The following is a 25,265-nucleotide window of genomic DNA, read 5'->3' on the forward strand; positions in this document are numbered from 1 at the left end:
ATGTATTTTCTAAAGTACCAACAGTGATCTGAGTCTTACACAAGAGACAAAATGTAGACAGGTCCTCATTTCAAAGAGCTTTCAATCTAATTATCCGAAACAGAGAAGAGACAGGATGTATAAGGAAAGCCAGAGGAAGGAATAGCTCAGAGGATTTTTGTTTCATTGGCTGATTGTTTTAATTGCATTTCCTTATAGAGTGTTTCATCTTTCATCATACTCCAACTGGAAGAAATCTCAGGCTCTGTCAGATCTCTACCAGGAGTAAATTACACCAGCTGGGAACTGCCTGCCTTTCCTTAACAAGTTCAGTCCTTATGACAGGTTTGGAAATCAATCTCATGGTGTAATCCTGCAGAAGCATTTGCACTTCGGTATATTTTACTCTGTGAATAGTCTCACCGTTCCCAGGCGTGCAAAAGCTACCCAGAAGTACCCTTGCCAGGTCTGAGCTGCAAGTAAAAGCAAGCTGCTTTTACAGTTCATAAAATATCATTTAGTTTGTTCATACTACACCTACAAGGCTAAGGGGCAACCTACGGGTACTGCTAAGAGTTAATAAAAAACCAGGAAATTTCCCACGAATGGAAGAGCCAGCTCCATCAGGAAGGGTTCCACGGAAGCTCGGTCTCTTCCAGGTTGCATTTCCCAGCCCATTCTCGGCTACCAGACGGGAGCGAGGGCTTACGGAGCTGCCCTGGAGCAGCCGGCGCATCGCTGCACATGGGACACACAGCCACGCCACCAGCAGCCCCTTCCCGCTCCTCACCATTGCTCTCTTCCGTAGAAAGCCCTATTTTCATGAACCCTGTAGGAAATTCACTCTTTCTGAGCCAGGCAGCTGCCTGGCAGACCTGGCTGAAGTTACCTGGAGTGACATACAGCTGCCAGTGCATGTACGAGAAGTGGGTTTGGTTTTATTCAGACTGCAATGTTACTAATTGACTATAAAACTGCAATATTCTTGGGTTGCCTGTGGGTTCAGGGAGGGTTTTTCAGACTGCAAGACAGGTATTTACGGGCTGACAAAATTGTGTGCATTATCTCTGTTTCTAGAGAAACTGAAGGCTAATAATAGACTCAAAAAAGTTCGTATGGATCTCAGTTAAATATGCCTGACTGCTCTTTATTTTCAAAGGATTAATTATTTGTATTGTCTGTGAATGCATCAGATTAACAGGCCGATATTATGAAATGCTCGGTTTAACAGGAGTTTTCAATTAAAGCAAGATTAGGCTGTAAGAGCAGGCGGGACCTATCTATGAGGTGCGGTATAGATACCTTTGGTGAACACGGTGCAATACGTTGTTAACCATATGCTGTCCTTTCTCAATGTGCTCAAGCCTTACAGTATTTCAAGTGAAATCATTGGGATCTTTATGATCAATTCAACAGTATCCAGGAATTTATTTTACTGTTATTTATATAAATTAGTAGGAGACTCCCTAACTTGCTTTCTCTGGAACCGAACTAGACTTTAAGCTGTGACTTCACTAACTCACCAAAACATGTAAAGATTATTATTTTTTTCTTTTAACTTGGAAAGAAAAATCAAGTATTTTGCTCCAATACTCGTCTGAAAATTAATGAAAAACGTTCCTTTCACAGTTGGTGCCTCTTTCTCCAGTGACCATCCCCAACTGGGAACAGAGCAGCAGGATTCTCCATAAAAGACCATTGACCTTTAAGATGTTTCCATCTGTGCAGCTCTGCACGGGGATGATATTCTTGGAGTCACCAAGCCTATTGTTTGCAGTAGCTTTGATGTATGGCATTTGTGCTGTTTTCCAGAAGAGAAGACCTTTGATTTTGCTTTTAAAATAAATTGTCTTCTATTTATAACCATAACATTTGGCTATTAACACTTTAGGAATATTATTTTTTTTCCACATGCATATGAATTCCAGCATCAATAAAGGGATGAAAAGATGAGCATATTAGACTAAAACATCAAACTGTCATGTACAGAGATGGTGTGGACAAATTTCTCAGTATGGCTTCATCTGATTAACTCCAAGTTACTCATTATATATACAACACAATCCACCTAAAGTTGCCATTTCGCTACTGAAAAAAACAAATCCTGAGTCATACTGCGAATTAGAATTTTAGGTAAGTTATTTTGTTGGTGTGTCCCTCCTGCTTCCTAAAGCTACTAGAAATAACCAGAACAACCTATTTTTGAAAAACATACAGGAAAAGAAACTGATTTTTGGCATTCATGAAGACTGTACTTTTTAAAATATCGTTTTAATGTATTTTATTTAACTTTAAGAAATCTTCCATACAGCAATGAAAATTGCCACACAATCAGTAAGACTGTCTTAATGACATTGTGTTCTCCATGCTAGTTTTAAAAACCCTTGCAGAAGCTACAAAAACTGGGTAGCATGAATAATCAGAGCAGTTCATACCTTATAGATTCAACTGGAAATGACCTAGTAAATTGGTAATTTAACTGGTTGAAAAAGTAATCATTATAAAAGAAAGGAAATTCAACTTTGACTTTCAAAGACATTTAAATCCACATACTATGTACATAACAAAATGCAGCTAGAGTATTTATGTTTTAGAGCAATCGAAAAGCAAGCATTAAGCGTGCAGATGCAGGGAAGAGGCTGTTATGGACATTTCTCTCTTCCTGGCCCATATCCAACCGTGATTTTGTGTGTGATTTGCAAGCATGAATAGGTATTCACTTGAGAAACAAGCCACTAATAAGATGTCTGGATCAAATGAATTAATTCCAAGACCTAAAAAGAGATGGGGTTTGGATTCAGTCTTAATAACATTTGTACCTTGAAGAGTGTTCTTGTGAGGTTTGTATTTCAAAAAGCTTTCCTATTAGCTATGTTAAATGGCTGTATCTCAGTGTCCATTATTTTCAATTATGCTTCTGCTAGCCAGACAGGTGATTGTATCCCAGCTACGGGCAGCGAGGCATGTCTGATACTTCGACAACATTAGCAGTCGCCTATCCCTTGAAGTAAAGAGGAGGAAACACTTGAGAATTACTTCAGTCACAACCTCATCTCTTGAAATCTGAATTTACCAGTTATAATTTAGGGCTTGCCTGTACTGAGAGCATTACCTGAAGGAGCCACTGAGCTCCCTGCTCAAGACAGCATCAACTCAGCTTGCAATCTCAGCACGGCACAGTGCAGGGGTGTTAGCCAGGTCTGCAGTTCCAGCCTCATGATGGCTGTGCCCTCCTGACAGCGCATCTTCCACCAAAAGCTGGTCAAACCCCCCACCTTCTGCAAAGCCAGCTTCTTTATACCTGCAGTATAATTACAGCTGCTCTGCTGCAACATTAGCTGTTCTTTATGGTAAAACTGTATTAGCAGGCATGCTTAGAAACACACTGATTCCATAAGTAGAAGACATATGCATGAGCAAGGCAAGGAAAACACTTCTGTTCATCTTTATTGCCTAAATCATTAATTTATTTTATTTTCTTCTGGTCGAAATCAAGATTGTCAGATAAGCACAGATAGTATTTTTTATCTCACATATCAAATAAGGACGCACTTGGAAATTATTCTGTACTGCTCTTTCAGAGGCACAGTAGATAAATGATCGTTTTATTGAAATAATGTTTTCCGTCAATTTAGGACTATGTTCAGTTTTTCAAATGGAAAGAGAAAATGAAGCATCATGTTTCCTCCTCACTTGTATTTTTAAGAGCCACACTTATAATCCTTTTCAATTCCTGCAAGTCTGTGCTTGTCTAACTCCTCATGCAGAGTGATAATCAGATTGAGAAATGGAGAAATATCAGCCTTGTGCAGTCTGACAGTCTCCTCGACATTTGGAGGTAGAATATACACTATTTATTTTCCATGATTCCAAATGTGTTTTAGCTCCAGGAGTTCATCATTTTTAAACACCTAAGAATCCCCTTGCACTTCAGAACATTTGTTTGGAGAGAAAGGATGTTGCACTATAGAGATGCAGAAGTTCAAAGAAGACAAGAGGAGGTCAAAGCAGTGCTGACGGTGTGCTAACACAGAATTTTCTCTATCCAAAAAAATGTTTTTAGTGCCAGTATTTTTTGTTGCTGTTGGTATCCGTAGCTTTGCATTTGGCGCTTGAGCTTGTACCACCAAAGTCAACAAAGAACATCATTATGATATAAATGAAGACCTCATCACCCTTCCAGTTCAACTGATTTCTTGAAGTTGTGCATTATCCATCAAAACATACACTGCCAGTACAATTTTCAGTATTGCAGAGCATCCCAAGTTATCACTGCATTCAGCAGCAACAATAGACGCTGAAGTTTGTTTTTTTTTTTAAATTATGCTGATCAGTTTGGAGGGTCACAACCACATTGCACGCCTTGGCCTTAGTGCGGCCAGAGTTTGCCCAAGTTGGGGGATGACAGTGGTCAGCAGGCATCTACAGCAACAGAGATGATCTGTCAGTGTTGGAAGGGAAGCCGGTATGGTGCCAGCCTGTGGTCCAGGGTGCTATTTCTAGTAACAACCTATCACTGTAATTAATACCAGGTTTTTTCTTTCTGTAAACCCATTTGCCTATCAGACTTGGCTCTAGACTCATCCCTTCTCTGGAGACCTTGTTCTCTGGGGACTCAACACATAGCTTGCCGGCAAAGTACCGTTAGGTATCTCATGGCAAAATGCCATGTAATAAGACAGACTTAGCTTTAGATTTAGATACCCCCTTTTTTTTTTTTTCCTGGTTCATCCCCCAAGGTAGATGCAGAAATTAGGTCTTGTTTAAGCAAAACACTTAAACATATAATTAATGAAGAAAATGCAAATCTGTGAAGCTACAGATATAGGTAAGTTAAGCATACAATTAAGCGTATATTTTGGGGGACTGACTTTAACACTTCTACTATTCATACTATTCTTCTATCTTTATGACCTTGGACAAAAATTCTTAATGAGGTTAATATAATAAATTTTACCCTAACAGCTAACTTTTTTTTTTTCTATGAAATTGTAGTTGATAATTCATCTTCCAACAGCAGACACTTCTAATGGAAACTCTGGCAGTCTAATTCTTGTGTTTCAAGTGATACTTAGGTCACAGGTATGCAAAGTATTTTAATACTGCAATGAACCTGAAAGGCAAAATAATAGGAAAATCACATTTCTGCTGACCTGTTACTTGCTAGAAATTCCTTGCTTTTCTGTGATGGACAGCCTTTGAGGAGGCTGAATTAAACAGAACAAGGTTCTCTGTTTTCTCAATAATTTTTATATTTACAGTCTTAGGACATTTGTGGGGGGAACGTGGTCTAGCTAAATTTTGCTGTTTTGACAATGTGTTTGTGAAAGTGTGAAATTTCCACAGATGTTCATGAGTCACACTCTATACTTGGTATAGCCCAGCTTTTCCCTGGAAACAGGTCCATAGATTTCAGTCTGAGCAATTTTCTGACTTTGTTCACATCCAAAGTATTGGTGGCAATACATACTAGTTTCTTTTCCAGCCTGGATTCAGGCCACCAGCCCCCATGCACCCCAGATTAATTAAAGCAGTACAGGCAGATGAAGGTTCTTCAGGCACACAGTTTCCTTTTATTTGCTTTTTCCTATAAATTCATTCCCAGGGCACTAAAAGAACAAACCAAGAAATGTGCACTTACAAACAAATCCCCTATACAGAAGTTAAAATATTGAATTATAGTCCCAGATCAAAGATCAAATAGATGCCAAAATTTTATATCCTAAGACAACATTAATTGTTCTCTAATCAAAGGTGTATATTTTTCTAGGACAAGCAACAAATACTGCATGGGGGTTTAAGATGTTGGGAACTTCTCTCAGAAGGAAAGGGCAATATTTATCACACTGCTGCAACATACACATCCTTACGGTTGCTGTTGAAGATTGGAAAAAAAACCCAAACCCACAAAACCACAAACACTTGGTTAAAAGCCAAAAAGCCCAGCTCTATTAGAGGTCTGACCCGAAGCCTCAGGAGGAACATTTTCATAGGCTCTGGGTGAGGGGGAAGCCTAAGGAGGCTCACACTAGTGTTTCCCAAGTGATACCTCAGACCTGCTTTTGATGATCAGATATGCCTTTTCTTTGCAACCACCTTCTCCAGTGGCTGCCTCTGGACCAAGGAGCTGTGTTTTGACAACCTTGTAGCCTGTGGGAGAGAGGTGATTTTTAATTCCTAGCTTGCTTGCTTTGTCTTCCAGGTAAACACGCTCCTTTCCCTGCTAAGACTCTCACCAGAAGATTTGCTGCATCCATCTTTCACGTGTCCCGTGCTACCCACGCTTCAAAAACTGAACCAGCTCTTTTGGAAAGGAGTGGTGGCACAAGGACAGCCCTGGACACAGAAGATATCCCTTAGAGTCAGAGGCAGCAGGCAAGAGTGAAAGCCCTGGGACATTTTCAGGGCCACCAAAGTTGTGTCCTCACTGTATCTGATACCAGGGACACACAGAGCCTTTCCACGGTGCACAGACACCACATGCTTCCATGCCTTCTTTATGCCACCTAAAGCCACTGTGCAACAGCTGGCATGACTGGGCACAACAGTTACTTGGAAAGTTGCAGGGTACAGACTGTGTGCGAGGGTAAATGTGTCTCTTCTGCTTCCAAGGTTGAGGGAAAATTCAGCAGTTAAAGGTAAATACAGAATAAATTAAGAGTTATCTTGATCCTTTAGGTCAGGTCTGACCTGAAACTAAACATTTCTGAGATTCAGAAAGTCCTTTGTATTTTTCTTCTGATATTTTTTCACATTTTTTCACCCTCACACATACACGTTGTGGCTGGTTCTAGATGCAAAAAGAGTGCATTTAGCAGGAACAGCTTCTATTATTCCCAGCACAGCTGGAATTTCTGGAAATCCTGTTCTCTGGGAATTTTGCAGCCAAGCTTTCAGACCCAGGAGGCTCATCTAAGCTCCAGATACCCTATACATCCCCTGAGCTGCCTACTGCTGCCATCGTACAGCCTGCCTAGGAGGTGATGTGATTCATGACATGGACGATGCGGGAGCCCGATCCCGCATGCACACAGTCAGCATGCTTGGGCACAAAAAGCATTCCCCATTTTTCCTCCTGGCCCTGTTTCTTGCTGCTTCTGGTCCTTCTGCTCAGGGGGGGAGAAGCAACCATACCCATACATGCCTGCAGGCAGCAGCATCCTCCAGGTGGAGAGGTGGGTAGGTATGGAAACACTGTCCATAGCTCTTGCATGTCTTAAACTGGCTTCACCTTTCCCCACATCTCTTAACGAGAAGAGAAAGGCAGAGGAAAGGGAGGTGCAGGCAGGCATCCCAAGTTTCTGCCTCGCTGCCCATGGGAACACCTTGCTGACCTGACATGGGAAGGGATGAGGGTGGGAATCGTACTGCAAACCGGGTCATGGCATCTCATTAACAAATGAGACAGTGTAAGGACAACTTGCATTCAGTGAGGACCATCAGCATATAGAGGCATTAAGTATTATTCTAGGCATAGCCCCGGGAAAGGTTTCAAGATGCTCATGATACAAGGTATCATTAGTATCCAAATCTGACAAGTCTTCCATATTCTCTACAAAGGAATATGTGTACTTAGTTCTGAAAAAGATGTATTATTGCCTTTAATGGTCAAAAAAATGCAGCCTGAGAAATATTGTATCAATTCTTAACTTTATTATGAGCTTTGACTAATGCTGAATTTTGTGCTATTAATTTTAAAATGTCTTCTCTGAAGTTTTTCTGAAGCACAGGATGAAGACTTTCTGCAATTCCAGCTAAAGCCACAAAACCGAGTACAGCCATCAAAAATTATCCTTTTTTTTTTCTCCAGAGTCAAATAAATAGAGTTAGCCAAACAATGGAGAAATAAAATGAGACAGACTGCTCGCACACAATGGCTGGCTATAGGACTGAAACTACCATTAAATACGGATATCTGTCCAATGTCTTCATGCCAGAAATAGCTTAAAATATCAAATTGCTGAGGTATACCGCAAGAACAAAGATTCTACAATAGGAACAGTGATTGTAGCCATTAAAAATAAACACTGAAATTTGGAATAACATTAACAAGTACAAAATCAAGATGGAAAAGAGCTGCTATCTTAAGATACAAACCTGGCTCATTTAATAAGACACCTTAAAAGTGCTAAAGTTTAATCACTTTAGCAATTCGAGTGTATTTTACCAAAAATAGTACAATTGTATAAAAACAGTTGTATAAGTATAACATTGGCTTATGGTGCAATCATTTTTCCTCCCCCTCTATGAAAACTGTAGTAGCAACTTTATACAAAAATATATCCATAGTTAGATATAACGCGTTCACTATGCAGTTGTATAGAGTAACAGCATAGTCATTAAATTCCTTAAACATTAATAACCTGGAAAATGTCCCTAACTTTGGGCCCTGGAAATATACATCTACCAAGAATTCTGCCAGCTTTAAGGATTTTGCAGCAGAGCCACCGTTTTGGAGCAAAACAGGGATCCCAGGAGCACAAGGGAAGGATCCAAGTTGGAGGACATAGGAAAGGTGCCGTATATGCTCAGTCATGAGGATCAGAATTACACACCTGGGGCTATAGTAGACCTAGTGGTGAAATACACATGAGCAGCTTCAACAGTTCTCTAAAAACACCTCATTTCACTAAAATAGATGGCACTACTATGATATCACACAGTTTTCACTTTCTCACTCTCCTAAGCACACCCGTGAAGCCCGCACACATAGAGCAGGAGAAACCTGAGAGATTGTAAAGGAGGTCTCATTAGCAGGGACGAGCCATTAAATTTTATTGCCACTACTATAGTTACCTCCACTCCCAAGTACTAAATTTACACTTGAGAAAGATTGAAATCATCACTTCTTGGTCAGTACTACTTAATGTTATTCAACCTTTAATCAAGTTAAGCTCTAGCACAGACCAAACTATATTTCTTTTACTTTTCCATAAGGTGGAAAACATGCTGAAAATGATACTGAAACAGATGGATCAGCTTCCTTTGATGAAGCAGTCCAAAGCCTAACACAAGTAAATCAGGGATGAAGACAGAATCACTTTGCTGTTCAGTTTGGGATTTCATAGTAGGCTGTTTTCTACCAGTTTAGCTTTCTGACTTAGCTCTTGATGGGAGCCAGCATGATGTAGTATGTGCTATGCCTTTAGGCAGCAGACAGTCATTAGTCATCTTAGTTGTGAGTTGAAATGTCATCTTTCTTTTTTTTATGATTAAAACTAAAAATGCACATTTACCAACAGAACGTAGAATAGAAGTAGTCTGCATCTGCAGAGACCTAGGTGAATAATAAAGGATCATCTTTCTGAGAGTCATTCCTCCCCTGCTGGTTTGTGAAAAACTAATCTGTGTCAGTTTTAAATCTTCCGAAAGAATATGCTGCTAATTAGAAATGACATTAAAATTTGCTTCCTCTGCACGTGGGCAAACAGAGCTGCAAACACACCTCCATGCAAGACGACCCTCAAAGATGGGCTGACCACTTCAGCAGAGACGGCCGAGCCAACCATCATACCCCAGCACCCCGCCGTGCTTTCACCCCTTGCAGTTAATGGTGCTCCTCTGGCAGGGGTAGCAGTGCTGCCCACGCCGAGGCAGCACCACCCATGGCGTGGGGGCGGCTGCTCCAGCCTCAGAGCTTATCTGCGAGTCCTCACCCGGCACAGCCTGGTCTCAGTCCCTGGCTAACCCTCCTCCTCCAGGTTGCACATCTGGGCTAAATACTCGACCTATATAGACAGCCCGAGACAGGAAATACCTAAAAGCAATCCAACTTGGGTTTAAAACCTTTTATAAAGTGTAAGTCTCAGTTTTATGGAGACCTGGTGTGTCTGCTCTAGCAGTGACTTTAGACATCTATACTTTTTTTTTCCTAACATCACATCTGTTGTTATTATTTCATATGAACTAGTAAGAGGAATGAATAAAAACAAAGTCACCGTAGTGCCTGGAGCTATCTATTGCTCAGACAATGATTTCAGTAGAAAGTTGTGTGTTACAGATAACCTGAAATCAAATTTTGTGCACCGTCCCAACCCTGAAAAAGGAATCAGTTTGTATTTTCTATCACACAGGAAAATTAAAAAAAAAAATTAGTTGGCTTGTTTGCTTGCCACTTAATTATTCTTTTGGATGGACTTTTTAAATTGCCTGGCTAATTCAAGCACAGCTCTAAGTACCAAAAAGGCAGAAGTGACTAATATATTTACAGTCCCAAACAGTGGAAAACAATTTCAGTGAAGGGATAAAAAACTGGCCAAGTGCACATAGAAAATAACCAGAGGTTCTTTGGATACACCCAGAAGTCCTGAAAAGCAAAAGATTTAGGAACTCATATAACAGAGCTTTCTTCTTTCCTTTAAGGCACCCTATGTCCAAGCTGTTGCACCCTTGAGAAGCACCCTGCAAGCAGAATATTTCAGTTTGAAGAAACAGGAAGCAAAACTCCAAGAAACAAATAAATCCCTAAGTTTTCAGAAAATCAAATCCAGGCCTCGATTGAAATATGACTACCCTCATTAAAAAAAAAAAAGAAAAGGGGAAAGTGTAAAGAGCAGAGGAGTGGAATTGCTAGGATGCAGGGAATCCCACTGGAAAATGCACCATTGATGAAGAAATCTAAGGATAGAGCCCAGCTTGCAAAGGCAATTCATTATTCCCTAAAGTAATTTCTGAAAAAGGCATGATTTTTAAGAGCTCAGAAAACACCACATGCACCCTGCAGTTGGGCTCTCCCTTTGGCACATTTTACCAGCTGTGCTTCCCACGAGCTTTTGCTCACCTTCCTAAAGGATTTCAGCTTCCAGGTGACTTTTTAGCTTTCACATTCACACCGTGAAGACAGCACTTTGCACATACCATAATCCACCCGGTTTACTTCCCCTTCTTTACCTGCCTTCAAACTAGTTATGGAAGAGCCAATTTAGGGAACTAAAAAAAACCTCCAGCCCAGGCAAGCACCAGGGTTCCGTGGCTTTAACATCTCAGTTTATATCTTTTAAATATTGAGCGTACAGCATTTTCACAAGCCTCTCTGCTTCCTGCCTGCAGAAAGAGAATTGCTAAAAATACCATGAAAAAGACAGGGCTCTTGATATTTCTGAGCTGATCGGAGGGGAGAACTGGAGGTTCAGCTGTTGTGAAGCTCCAGCTCCATGCTACAAAGCAAAGGAGCCGAAACAGTTCAAGCAAGGTTCACACAAATATCTCAAAGGGTGGGCACCTCTCCAACTCAAATGACTGAGTGTTCAGAGGTCCTTCCTCCCTGTTCCAGCTTCCTACGATCTTGCAGCTTTACACAGCCCACAAAAGATTCCCCAAATTCATTCTGTGTAAACATCTTTTCTGCTTTGTTTAACAATTCAGCCCTGGTCCAGCAAAGGCTCATAGTCACAGGCTAAATGTTTAGCACATAGGCGGCTTCACTGATTGAAAGCTAAGCGTGTCAGAAGCTTCAATTATATGAAATATGAGTTATTAGTGAGTTTAAAGTCGCATGCAGGCATGTCTGCTGGCTCCAGGCTAAAAGCCCGAAGATCGAAACCAAAGGCAATGCATTTACCAGCCTGTGGACCCAATGAGGACTGCTCAGGAAAGCATTCAGATAAACCCTAATTTATAGCACTTGCCCAGCGAGGTTTGACATCCTTTTGCAGGATAAAAGCATCATGCTAATAATAGCCCATGTTGTCACCGAGAGAGTCCCTGTCCTCACTGCAAAATATGAACGGTGTAATGTGAAAAGCAAAGGCCATGATTTGGGACTTACCATTAACTCAGCTGCTTCCTTGAAGAACCCAAGAAGGAGAAGCTCCTTCCCACCCACAGGAACTGGTAGTATTTATTAAGCATAGGTATTCTGCACTTGAAAAGCCATGGAACACAGAAAGCTTTGAGGCAAGCTTCCCCGAGCATAACCCCCACCCCATTTCTCAAGTTTCTAATCAGGAGGAAAATCATCTGATTCAGGATTAATGAATAGAAATATAGAAGAGTTTTGCAAAGGAATAGTTCTGTGCTGTTTTCTCTCCACTTTTTCAAAGACCCCTGTGGCAGTTTAGCTGCATAACTCCATACTAGCATTTTTTGTCATATTTTGGAAATTTTCTCATTCTATTCATCTCGTAAGAGTGTAGGGGCTCTACATGTATGACTGCCACTTGACTAGCATTCAAGCATCAAAAAAACCCAGGTACATAATTGCTGTTTGCATATTAGCAGTATCAAACAAGACACATCTGCAATTATTTTGTATTCCACATGCTACTAATACCCTTCATCATGATTTGGGTTATTTAGAAAGCAGACCTATAAGACATTGTTCCCCCACCTCACCCCAGCCCTTTCCATTCAGTAGTTTAAAATAGCACTGACGGCTTTCAGCTGCTGGCTAAGAACTTTGCTATTCGTTCATTGTGGGTTTGAACTACTGCTTGCAAACAGGCATCACTTTTTTTTTTTTTTAGAAGTGTTTTCAGATCCTGAGCAACAAGCAGTAGCTTTGCAGAAAAAATGGATCAAGAGTATATTACCCCTCACATTTTCTTTTTAAAATAAAGAATTCAGTCATTCAGGCAGACAACAGATGCTATACCTTGTGACTTCAGTGGCCGGATACCTCAACCCTCATTCCTCCTGGGCTCACGTTGTCAGCCTTTTCAAAGGTCTTTGGAAGAAGGCTTATAGCCCTCTGACTCTGTATATGATCTCCCAACCACCTGTTCCACTACAAGATGGAAACAAGATATTTTGGGGGCTCTTTACGTCATTATATGTACCTAATGAAATACCTGATGCAAAGGAACTGGACCAGATGCAAGACACTCATCTGAGGGGCCTGCAAAAGTTTTGCACTCCAGTCCTTTGCTGGGATCCAAAAACATCCAGAGGAGCCTGAGGACAGAAATATCTGCAAAATAGATGTAAAATATTTTTCTCTTTGTCTTAGCTCAGTGTGCAATGGACCCTGGCTACTCCTCCCCTCAGCACTGTTCACCAGCAGCATAAGAGCTGTTGCCTCACCTTAGGGGAAGCCTCCTGCTCCATTGACATCCACTGAAGACTGGGGCACATCCTCATGCTGTTGGGTCATCTGCATCCTTGAGCAGATCAGAGTCTAGATTTACTATGGGAAATTCCAGTCTTCCCCCAGCCATGTGTACAGGACGTCTATAATCCAGACATACTTTTGGCAGAGCTCTCAATGGAATTTTTGATTGGAATTTAAAGTGTGTAAAGAAAGTGTACTTTAAATACTCTATGGGATAAAACTGGGTCTATCCTTTGGGGTAGGGTACTTGCCATCGAGCTTGTGATGGCAAATATAATTCTAACTGTTTCTGAAGTTTTTTCTGTAAATTCTCAGTACATAAACTATTAGAGGGGAAAAAAAAAAGAAAAATCATGTTGTCAGAGGCTGAAGTTTTAAGTCCTACTTTTATGCAGTCAGACATGAAAGGCTGTTTGGCTGAAACTGAAGTTTATTCTAAATCAGTGAAAAAAAATCTCTGGGATGGTTGAAATCCAGCCCTGTGTTCAGACACCCTCGGTCACATATATGGGGCAAACTTATTACACTATTGAAGGTTATATTGGGGAAAAGAAGAGTGTGTTAAAGCCAATTCTGGCATAAAGGGTGGCTGCAACGGTGGTGGTAGGGAGTGCTTACACCCAGGTTGGAGATCAGCTCTTCTAAGATACTTTCAACTTTTCCCTTCATTTGACAGATGTTTTAGGAGGACCTGAAAGTAGAGAGGAGTCATAAACCTGTCACCATAAACCACTGTATCTCTGAAGAGGAGAACGTAAAAATACTCTAATTTCTGGGAAGGAATGAGAAAGATGGTTGTCAGCTGCTCCCATCGCAAACAACACTGTCCCCCAGTACACCACAATGACTAATGCACCCAGGCAGTTTACTGTAAATCTTCGATGTGTTAGAGGAAGGAGATACTTGGCCTCACTCTGTGCTCTCATCAAACATAATTCCTCTTGAAGTGGCAGGCTGTTTTGCTTTCTAAGGCTCATATAAGAAAACAGGTAAAAGGCAAATCCGGGGATAGCAGACCTCCTGAGCTCCTCCATAGGCCAAGTCTGAAAGTCAAGCAGGGACATTTGGGGTTCCCTTCAGTTCCCTTTTAGGTCCCAGCTAGGAGGATCAATCCTGTAGAGCCAAAAAGAAGGGAAACGACAAGTGGATTTGTGATACATGGGAATGTGAGGAAGAAATAATCCTATAATCTATAATTTAAGAAAGCAAATCCAATTTAGGAGATTGTTAGCCATTGTCCGGATGAACTATTGAGGTCCAAAAGAAGAACAATCTGAATACAGGACTCTGGTACTTAAGCCAACTGAACCCCATTATAGACCAGGTGAGTGCTGTAACATAGATTTTCATCATCTAGAAAGAAACACTACTGGGTATGCTATCTGCTGTGTACTAGGATTCAAAACAGAGCATTTGTCTGTCCACATCTCCTGGATGGATCAATACACTGCAAATATGTCCAGCGCAGCAAGTTCTGGGAATGGCCACCAGACAAGGCAATGGAACAGGCTGCTCCAATTTATCTGACTTCAAACGATTGCCCAGATGGCTGAAGCACTCATATGTCTGTTGTGACCATACATCTCACAGGGAAAGTTGCTGAACATCAAGCTAGTGAGGCACACAGGTGTTGTCAGCCCACACTACGGGAGATGCTCCTTTTGTTTTAAAGCTCAGGAGGAGCTGAATGAGGCTGGAGAGCAAGGATGAGCATGATTCTCCAACATAAAGACTAGGGGATGAGAAATCCTTCCCTGATGATTACTTGGGTATGTGTATTAGCTCTCAATGAATGAAATATAGAAGTATCAACCACAGTTTCCATCACCACCACCAAAATGATCACTATCTGTGGCTGTATTTTTAAGGAAAGGAACTTCTCTCAGATTGCAATCTGTTGTTGAGCACAAGACCATACCTCTTCCAAAAATATCTGTGTTTCTAGAAGTTTAAAACTATAAAAAGGCACATAATCCTATAATATTCACTTCATGAAGATCTAAGTGGTGGTGTTAGTTGAACTTGGTCCTTGGGAATCATGTTGATCATAGGAGAACAGCACTGTTGCCAGGTACATACCTCACATAATTCACAAGCAAGCCAAGGCTGACAGTTACATAAATCTGTCAGGCAATTCATTAAAACAAAAAGGAAAGAAACAAAAAAGATAAACCACAAAATAGATCTGTAAATAATTAAGAAACAGAGAGCGAGCGCACAAACTCAGTTAATCAGGTTCACTATTCACTTTGAAAGTATTTCCTGTGTTGGTAGCTAGAAACTACAGAGTAGATTCACTGTGCAGTAGAAGGAAGTAAAAAGACATGTAAACTGCCACTACGTGAACTACATTCAGCTTACGTATACAACAACATTTGGATACAGCAGCACTTTTTCAAATACAACAACCTGCTAATGTTTGTGTGAAAGCAGGAGTAGAACCATATTATTTACTATTACTGTACTTCTACAAGATTCCCATATGTAAATAACCACAAGTAAACAGAACATTAATCTCCTATCTGGGTGTGTTCACTACTAAATTAGATATGCAACTCCACCCATGAGCAATGGTTTCTGGAAGTCACCATGGCCTGCTGAAGCTTGCCAGCTTTTTTTTCTGCAGTATCAAATCCCAGTGGACACACTGTGACGCAGCCCTGCACAAACCATGCAGGTTTGGGGTTTGCTCATGTGTCAGAATAGGAAATCATTCACTCTTTCTAATCCAAGAGTAAAATATGTTTCTCCAGCTCTGACATAGTATTAGTATCTCAGGTATTTTACAAGACATTGTTGTAAAATATACTTTACAGTGTATAGGGCCCAATTCCCATTTATAAAGCAGCTCCTTTAAACACCTCTCCAGAATCAGAAAGTCACTTTAAAACCTTGTTTAGTTTAGAAAAACTGTAGATCACTGTGGAAATAGGGAATTAAAGCCTCATCTCCATTTAACATATAACATGGTACAAATCTTTGCTTGCCGATGCCAGTATGTTACCCACCAGAAAGGAAGTATTTTATGTCCAAAAGAGGACTTAGATATGTATCAGCAGACTTACCAGACTATCTTTCATAATTTTGTAAAATTCAAAAAGGGCTAGAGAGTAACAGCTAAACCCAAGTACTCTAAGGATGCTTTAAATGGCCCCCATGTACTTTCTCTGATGTCTTCATAGGCACTCTGACTCTCAGAGTCACCATCTGGCATGTCTTCGTTCCCCCTCTTGTTTTTCTCACCTTTTTTGTTGCCATTTTTAGCTATGAGTAGAAAAGAGAAACTGTTTCCCTTTTACACCTGTCAAGTTGATTCAACACTGCCTGATGACTGTGCAAAGAATAAAACACCTTGCTCTTCTCCAATAGTGCTCCATCCCTTCCAGCACACAGCAGACACCCAGAGTACCCTGTTCTTCCTAACACTGAGATGATAAAACCCCAGTGGAATGGAATCCTAAATGTTCCTATTGCTGTGCTACAAAGAAATTAAAAATGTGTTTGCATCAGAAGCAATGAATTACGATTGCAGTGTATTTTACTAACAGCTTAACATAGGTGTTTTTCCTTACTTCATCAAATATGCAAAACCTCAACCAAACACCTTTTGAAGTCAACTAGAAGGCTTCCAGAGGAGCAAGGCTAGCCCCTGAAAGAGGTAGGTATGCCCACTGATCAGCATCATCTGCCATCAAGGAAGAGAAGTCCCCATCAGGAAAATAATCAGGCAGAAGCAATGTTGGAGACCCATCTTGGGGCTGGCCACAGCGCCCTCTTAATGTTCTTATTCCATCGTCCATTATTTATTCTTGCCTGGGCATGGATAGCATGTTCAGGTAGGTGACTGAGAAGTAACTTCTACATTGGAGGTGTAACTGCACAGATACAACAGACATGACCATCCCTGATTGAAATCCCATGCCAAATTGAAGGAAACTTGAATGCTGTCTTTGATTCATGGCCTGTTGAATTAAATAGAACCAAACTGCCTGTTAAGGTAGCTCCCAGGGACAGAAAGATTAAAGGTGATTGCCTGCTCCTAACATGAGCGATTATCCCCATCACCTCTGTTTTCTCTCAGTGAATGTTTGAGCTGAGTAAAGGCTACAGAGTGTTTTGCACGTGTGATCACTGGATTTTAAGAGGCAAATAATTGTGACTACATCAGAACTTGCTTGTTCCCATTTTCCTTGGGTACCCAAACACCTAAACAAAGGCACGTATTTATATGTTCACTTCAAAAAGCCTTGCTTTATAAAAATAAAACAAACACACAACAGTACCACAAGACACAACCTCACCATAAGCCTGACAAGAAGGCCAGATGTAATGCGTCCTCTTCATAATAAGGATACACGCACAGGCAACCACCATGCATGAATGCGACAATCAAACCTCAACTCTGTACCCAGGCAACAATCCTTTAGGTAATCTGGTTTTTACACGGACAATGAATTGGGCAAGCCTCAAAAATCCCAGGAAGAAAAGGCTCAGATATTGAAAAATGAAGAAATTATTTCTTCTACACCATACCTTCCATTTCCACTACTTCAACTTTTTGACAGACGCTAAGTTCACATAGCTGACAAGTCTTCACACCAAAACCAAAAGAAATAAGTGAAATTTGATTGTGAACCATTTGAATGACCTGTCTAGCCAGCTCACTGAACAGAGAATAACATTAAAAACCAAGAATGAATTCAGATAATGAGTGACTTGTAATATGCTGACATTTCAGGAACAAGTCTAGGCTCAGGTTCATACTATTAAAATCTATTCAGTGAAACTGTCCCTTTTTCAAAGGGATATTTTTCTCACCTTAAAAATTAGTTTGAATTCACAGAAGGCTGCTAGGAGAATTATTGTAGAAAACTTCTCAAGCATAATCAAATCTGTTTATTCTGATTATTTTTTTTTTCTCCTCATGTTACATTATTCATTGAAGACATGGGTAAGAAAAGATGCTAATCAAAAAGATCTGGCCAATTTTGAGAGCATTGCTCATTATTAATTCTCAGTCATCTTTTGTCCTCTTTTGTTATGACATTCTTTAAGTGGAATGGCTACGTTATATTTCATTATTCTACACATTTGTAGAAGTGCTGATGAGAAAATAGAAGCATGTAGATGAAAGCAAGCTCATTAAATGCCACATGTTTTCATCTTTGCTTGTCACATCTGGCAATTAGGAGGGGATACAGATTATATTAAAATTCATGGGTTATGCACCTAGGGCCAACAAGTTCATTCTTAAGAATTATCAGTATAAGAAGTCTGAGCAAAAGCTTCAAAATTAAAATCTGCATTCTAGGTCACAGGAGTGCTTCACTTTCACAGGAATGGAAGCCAGCTACAAAGTTTGAGAGAAAGGATACCAGTGGGCTAGAAAACAGCACTGGTAAACACTCAGTGTTTAGGCGATTCTGTGCTTATTTCTTCTTAGCTCCTATACAAGTCATTTATCACTGACTAGCCTTCACTAGAGACCAGCCTATGTATGCAGTCATCCCCAGCCTTCATTTTACCCTCTGATTCCGTTCTCTATCCCAAAAGCCTGTTTCCTTTCCCCCCAAAGTCTCTTCTGTATTTCCAGCTCCTGCCCCCTTTCCCATCACACCTTTCCCCTAAGCTCCCTGACACGCTGCCGAAAGCCGCTGCTGGCTCTGCTCCTGCCGGACCCACACCAGCTGCCCGCCCCAGCTGGCTTTTGCCCCCCCGTGTTCCACTCAGAGGCACCTCACCAATGTTTCTAATGACTTCTTCCTAGCCAGAGCTCTGAGGCATTACCCCACCTTCAACGTGCTGGACTTCAAGCATCTTTGGAAAACTTTGATGACTCTTTTTGCTCCTAGGCTTCCTCCTGACTCTCCAGGTATACCCTCAGCCTACCTGTGTTTTCAGGCTTCCCCCTTTTCACCTTTCCTCTAGCTAACCCCATCCAAACCCCCTATTCCGGCAAGCAACGCTACCTCTTCTTTCCATGTTTCCTTCCGTTCTAGCTGGAAACCTGGCATATCTCTCTCTAAACCTTCATTATCTTGTTGTCACAGCACTGTCAAAACTAGCTGGCTGCAATGAGGCTTTTACCATCCCGTACCAGGGTAACATCAATAAGTAGTTCCCACATTGCCCCAGCACAGCCACCAATCCCCCACAAGGTTCCTCAGGTTCCTCTACTGCCTGTGCTGTTCCTTCAACCTCTTCAGGCCAGTCCACCTTGCTTCTTGCCTCTGCTACATCTGGCTTCTCTCTTCTCCGTGCACCTCTTCCAGGCGGCCTCTCCTCACACAGGCCCCCTTCTTCTCCCAGGGCCTCACTTTGTCTCTCCTACATCCAGGGAAGCTCTCTCTTCTCCCTCTGCGTCTCCTAGGTCTCTCTTCCTCCACTCCTCTTTTCATCTAATGCTCCTCTTCCATACCCCTTAGAGCTATTTAACTACTTAGCAGGAACCAGCCACAGCTGCACATTATCCACACCAGCCAACCCACCCCCTCAAGCCAGCCCACAGCTGTATATTATCAATGTTAATTAACCCAGCTTCATTCCTCTATAATTCCTCTACATCTCATATCTTGATAAATGCCTCAATGAACGTAATATTGGTCTATTTTTATAAATACAAATTCTTTCTGCAAGATAAGTTTTGTGGTTGCATGCATTGGTCCTTTTATCCTCTTTTTGTCTTCCCTTACTGACTCCTCCTCAGACATGTGGTCCAGTGAGATCCTAACCCACTCAAGAGATTCCTATGCACTACATAAATCTTAAAACAAAACAAAACAAAACCCAACAACAAACCAAGAAAACAAACTCCTTAAGAATTATATTGTTGAACAGGTGGCAACATTACCCCAAAATAAACAAATACGGGGCAAGTAAACAGTGATGCATCTGTGAACTTGCACCAAATCTGGGGAAAGCAACAGATAAGACAAGACAAAGGAAATCATGATTACTACACACACACATACATTGGATTGCGCAGAGATCAGACACTGGAAGACCTGTGAAATACAGAAGAAATGTGCACTAAAACCCTTTCTAAGCACTGTCATAAAAATAAAGATTACACTACTCCTTTATTTTCTAAAGGCAGTTAGAATTGAGGTATGGCCAGAACAAGAACTATTCTAACACGTATAACTTTCGTAAATCAAATCAAAATAATTACAGATTTAATTGTGGTAGATTTGGGCACAATAGGATTGTCAGTGGGACTGTTCAGTCACTACCCAGACCAATGTGCAACACTGAGCAGTGTTTGTGGGGACCTCAGCCTCATAAACTCCTCAGTTTTTTGCCTGTGTTTTGCCTGTGTGCAGACGGACCCCCAAACCATCTGTAGGGATCTGCCCCACAGATGGTAGCTGAGACTGCATTTATTAAATTCTATTAAAGGCCTCATAAAAGAAAAACATTGATGTTAATAAGACTCTTTCCACTGATTTGAATGGGCTTTGGATAGAGGCCTAAACAAACAAGGATGGAATTAAAAGATGGAAGTATGTATATACAGAAACCTGTCAATCCAACTGTTTACCTTCCAAGGATGACTTACTACCACTTCATTTACGAGTCATTTAAAGGGCAAGGAGGCAGACTAGTATTTTTAACTGTTACCTGAATCAAGTATTTGCAAATACTGATTTTAATAATACATTTTTTTTTAAAAAAACAACATCGTAATGTCACTGGCATCAATAGGATTTCTTTCTACACTAATATTTCAGAGACTGAAAATATCTATATTCTCACCGCCTTCAGTAATTAGCTTAAATAAATTGAGTCTACATCATCTGTTATGTGCTGTGTCCTTCAGACTGCTATGTTTGATTTCAACTTTGATTCAAAGCTAGGGCTGATCAGTACCAGCTGCTCAGCCAAAGGGCAGATCACACATTCCGGTTTCTCCTCTTTCTTCATCCCAGCTCCCAGCCAGCCTATTGTTTGTTACAACTAATTAATCCCGCATGCCCCGGCTGCCAGCAAGCCTCACAAAAAATCAGATTTTTCAGATTTTTGTATTTACTGCATGTCCAATAAACCAATTCCAGTTCTGGATGTATGTAGTACACATAAATGTGTACATATATGCACAACACATATATTTACAGGGCCAGATGTGTAGTTACTATTCATGGATACCTGTTTGGAAACTGCTATTATTATTCCTAGCTGACCTCTTAACAGGTCAAATGTGAGAAATCATAGGTAGTATTTTTATTTAGGCACCTCTGTGAGGGGGCAGATTTCCAGATCTTCATTTCAAACTGGTCCCCAGTGACATGTCACTAAGCGTTGGAGTCACTGCATTGGCAGGACCTGGCCCTTTCCTGCCTTTGGGAGAGGAGAAAGAATAAATTTCAAATATGATAGCCAGAACTTTTAACACTGTATTTAAAATTGCCTGACACTTCCTCCTAAAAACCTCCTGTTTTCACTTACATCTTTAACAAATGGTAACTATTCTCTGCTGGGTGTTTGTCTTGGGGCTTATTGTGGCTATTTCAGTTAAAATAGTTCAGCTGCTTCTGAGGAAATACACTGCATTTTCCCATACTAAAGTCAGAGTAACAGCTAGTTTGTTGGGTTGGTGTCAAACCTTCATGTGCTGGAGTGAGGAGCGCAAGTTTGGTAGAGGGAATCAGTTGTTTGTTGCAGCTCTGGCTAATTTTTTAAGAGCTTATAGAGGCTTTAAAACCTTTTATTGCACGTGGCTGGTGAAAGCTTGGAAATTCAGCTGTGTCAAATGAGCACAAGCCTGCTGTGGAAGGAGGGACTGAGCTATTTCTAGCTGCTTTTGGTGGTGCATCATCAGCCTTTCCTGTGCTTCGCCTTGACCTTGTGCTTGGCCATGCTGAGGAAGAGAAGGAGGGTGAGGAAGAACATAGCCTGACTGAATACAGAAATAAAATTACTTTCTGGACTCAGAGTCAGGTAGGATGGAAAGTAAAAAAGAAGTAAATTAGAAGATGAGTCCTGTACATGTCAATTGGTTGGCACACAATGAGGTGCTTTTTGGGCAAGGTTTGAGGAGTTGTTTTTGGTTGTTTTTTTTCCTATTCTCATTCCATAATTTCCTATATAAAAAAATGAATGTGATTACATCTGTGAAATCAAGCATTCTTAGGAAATGACCACATTTGGGCTACCTGTAAGAGCTCTGTGCGTTCCTCTAGTAGGTCAGCAGCGGTGTAATATAGTTTGAGGTTTTGTACTGCTGTGTCTACGCTGCATAAATAAAACCAGGTTTGGAAAGGATGAGTGTTCCATAATGATGGAGGTTGTTACTGATATAGCTGTTGCACCTGTTTACTTCTCTGCACCTGTAAAGTGCTCAGTTCAGTGGGTGGGGAACAAGGAAGATGCCTATCTCTAACTCATAGAATGGTTTAGGTGAGAAGGGACCTTAGACATCGTCTTGTTCCACCTCCCTGCAGCCCAGGCTGCTCCCAGCCCCATCCAGCCTGGCCTTGAGCACTGCCAGGGATGGGGCACCCACAGCTGCTCTGGGCAGCCTGGGCCAGCGCCTCGCCGCCCTCACGGGGAACAATTTCTGCCTCACAGCTCATCTACATCTCCCCTCTTTCAGGTTACTTTATCATTTATCTTTATTTGTAAAGATAGATGAGCATTGCTCTCACAGGGTGGATGCTATCCTCATTGCTGTCATGTTTGGTAGAGTACGTGTGAAGTCATGGTGCCGGGGAAATTGGGAAAAAGCCCCCAGGGAATGAAGGTGAAAGCAGAGTTGAACTGCAGAAGACCCCACCACAGGCTGGAAACACGTATTGTCTCCACCGCGTTGAAGAGGAAGCCTGGTACCTAGTTAGGTAGCTTTAAAATACATGTGTTGCCCCTGGTTAGACACTAAATCTAATAAGCCAGTCCTTGAGATGGTCCAGGCAGTATTGTCTGCTTGGGAAGCTGCTGCCTGGCTGCTGGCCATGGAGGGAGCCACGGGCACAGATGTCTCGTGTCTCTGCTCCCCCGCACAAGGTATATTTGCTGTCATCCTTGACTTCTGCTGTGAGTTACACTGGCAATCTAAACTGCCTGCCCCACAAACTGTTTTCCAGATTTCAGAAATAGTATTTTCTTATCACTGTTGTTATCAAAGCTTGTATCTTGGCTAACCAAAGTCTAATTAATTTCTCTTAGTGTTAACATTCAATAGAAAATATTTTATTTTCTAACTGCTACATGTAACCGGGAAAAGTTAAAGCCACTCTGCAACCCTTGATCCTCTGTTTTGCTGTATGCGTGTATTAATGGCTCTAAATTGCAAACTTTGTGCCATATGCTCCAGCTGTTAACATTAAAAATTTCCTTCTGAAGTAAAGGGGAGTTCATCTGTAGGGGAATAGGATTTGGCCCCAAATTTTACAACTCTAAAGTTCATGGGCCAAACTGTCTCTGAAGTAAACCAGTAAAGTACCTGCCATACTTTTGGGAAACACGTAATATTACTTTTCTTTCAGGGTGGTGTAATTAGCTTTTAATGGGAGCAACTGGATGGTAAAAGCTGATCAAGTCTCTGCCAACTTTAATAATTGCATATTTTCATGCAATCCAAAGCAGAAAATAGAAAATGGAATTAAGGGTGGCCTTTTTTTATTATTATTATTATAAGGCATCTTTGTTACTGTTTACTTTCTTGGTTTTACAGGTCAATAATTAAATTGAGCTTGTTATGGCTTAGTCTTTTACAGGAAGATCTTTGTTTACATATCTTCCTCTGGAGAGCTTTGAAGTGAAATCTCAAAGAAATTCACAGGTTTATAAGTAAAATTAATTCAGAAACATCTCTTAGATTAAAATGACAATGCAAAAAGTAAGGTGTCACAATATACAATCAGCTTTTAATATGAAATCTGTCTCTCTTTCTTTTGCTTATAGAACAGCAGCATTAACAACAAGCCAGTTGTCAAGTGTAATTAAGAAGGAAAAGTCCATATCCTAGCAAGAGTGCAGCACAGTTAATACATTACCACTCTGAAATCTCTTTACTTGATGAGGAAAGGGTTAAAAAGCCTATAAAAGTTCTGTAGATCTGTTCTGTGGGATATAAAAAATTAATGTGTTGTCATCATCATCGCCATGAGAACATTTAATGTTATTATTACCAAGACTGCCATTAACTGGATATTCATTAATGCTAAAAGTCACAGTCAGCATGAGATTCAGCAGACTCCAAGCTCTGGAGGAGGAGGTGGAAAGTTACCTGGTGGAGTTTCAAGAATAGATTTTCCTTTTTTGTTGCTTTTCTTCGGTTTTAACTCTTTCCTGCTCGGTTTGAACCCTGGGTGCTCCTCTGTCTCTGCAGCACGGATAGGTCCTTCCTCTCCGGGTTGCTCCGTGAAAGGAAAAAGCTCTTCACCGGGATATGGAAAGGAATAATAATGATCCCTGTTGCTAATCTCCTGCAGGTAATAATCCTGATCGTCCATGGGTGCAGCCCGGGACACATCCCCCAGCAATGCCAGCTCAAAGGCGCAGAGAGCGAGGCAGAGTTGAGAAGGACATGAGCCTTTCTTGCTACGGGCAATCATCGTTTGCTTTTGCAGAAATCTCCTCTGCAAGTCCCAGAACTTTATTTGTAAATGGGGAAAACGGAGAACCCTGGCAGCTGGCAACCCCCCCTCCCAGCCCCCAGAGACACAGAGGGCTAAAGGAGCCTGCCTGCGAAAAGTGCCTCTGCTTTGGGCTAGTTTTGCAAAAGTTGCGAGGAGCGCAGCGGGACGGAGGGCTGTGGAGGGAGGGGGCAGGACGGGGATGCATGTGATCGTCAGGCTTACCAGCCAGACAGACGGACAAGCGCTCCGCTCCGCCGGCGTTTGGCAGGTGGGATCTCCAGCGCGGTTAGCTTGCTGCTTTTCCTTTCCTGCCTCTCTTGCTTCTTTTAATCTTTTTTCATTATTACTGCTGCTTTCTTCCCAAACCAGAGTTACAAGACGGTTTCAGCTAAATCCCCTAACATTTTCCTTAGCCTTCCCGCATGCAGCGGATCGAAGGGAGCATTTATTCAAAGAAAAGTAAACTTGGCAGCCTGCCTTTGCCTCCCAGCCTGTATGCAAAAGTGTTTTCATCCCCCAGATGATGCTGTGCAGATGGGGGTGGGCACACAGAGCCGGAGATGAACCCTGCCTGCAGCTGGCAGACTTCATCTGCCTGTACTTTGACCCTGGGCATACAAGAGGATACGTGTGATGTGGGTCTGTGGCAAAGAATCCTCATT

General features: G+C 41.4%; 1 protein-coding gene across 1 annotated transcript in view; it reads right to left on the minus strand.

Moving 5' to 3' along the window:
- The window catches only part of CPXM2 (carboxypeptidase X, M14 family member 2), a gene marked incomplete at its 5' end in the record, with an annotated part of 77,882 nt that extends 52,895 nt beyond the window's left edge, over window positions 1-24,987 (minus strand). Inside the window, one exon of the mRNA XM_040606978.1 lies at window positions 24,252-24,987. Within this exon, the coding sequence (XP_040462912.1) occupies window positions 24,252-24,987 (736 nt within the window). The remainder of the gene's footprint in view (window positions 1-24,251) is intronic.
- Window positions 24,988-25,265: the final 278 nt, after the last annotated feature.

The sequence above is a fragment of the Falco naumanni genome, chromosome 9 (genome assembly GCF_017639655.2).
Source record: "Falco naumanni isolate bFalNau1 chromosome 9, bFalNau1.pat, whole genome shotgun sequence".
NCBI lineage: Eukaryota > Metazoa > Chordata > Aves > Falconiformes > Falconidae > Falco > Falco naumanni.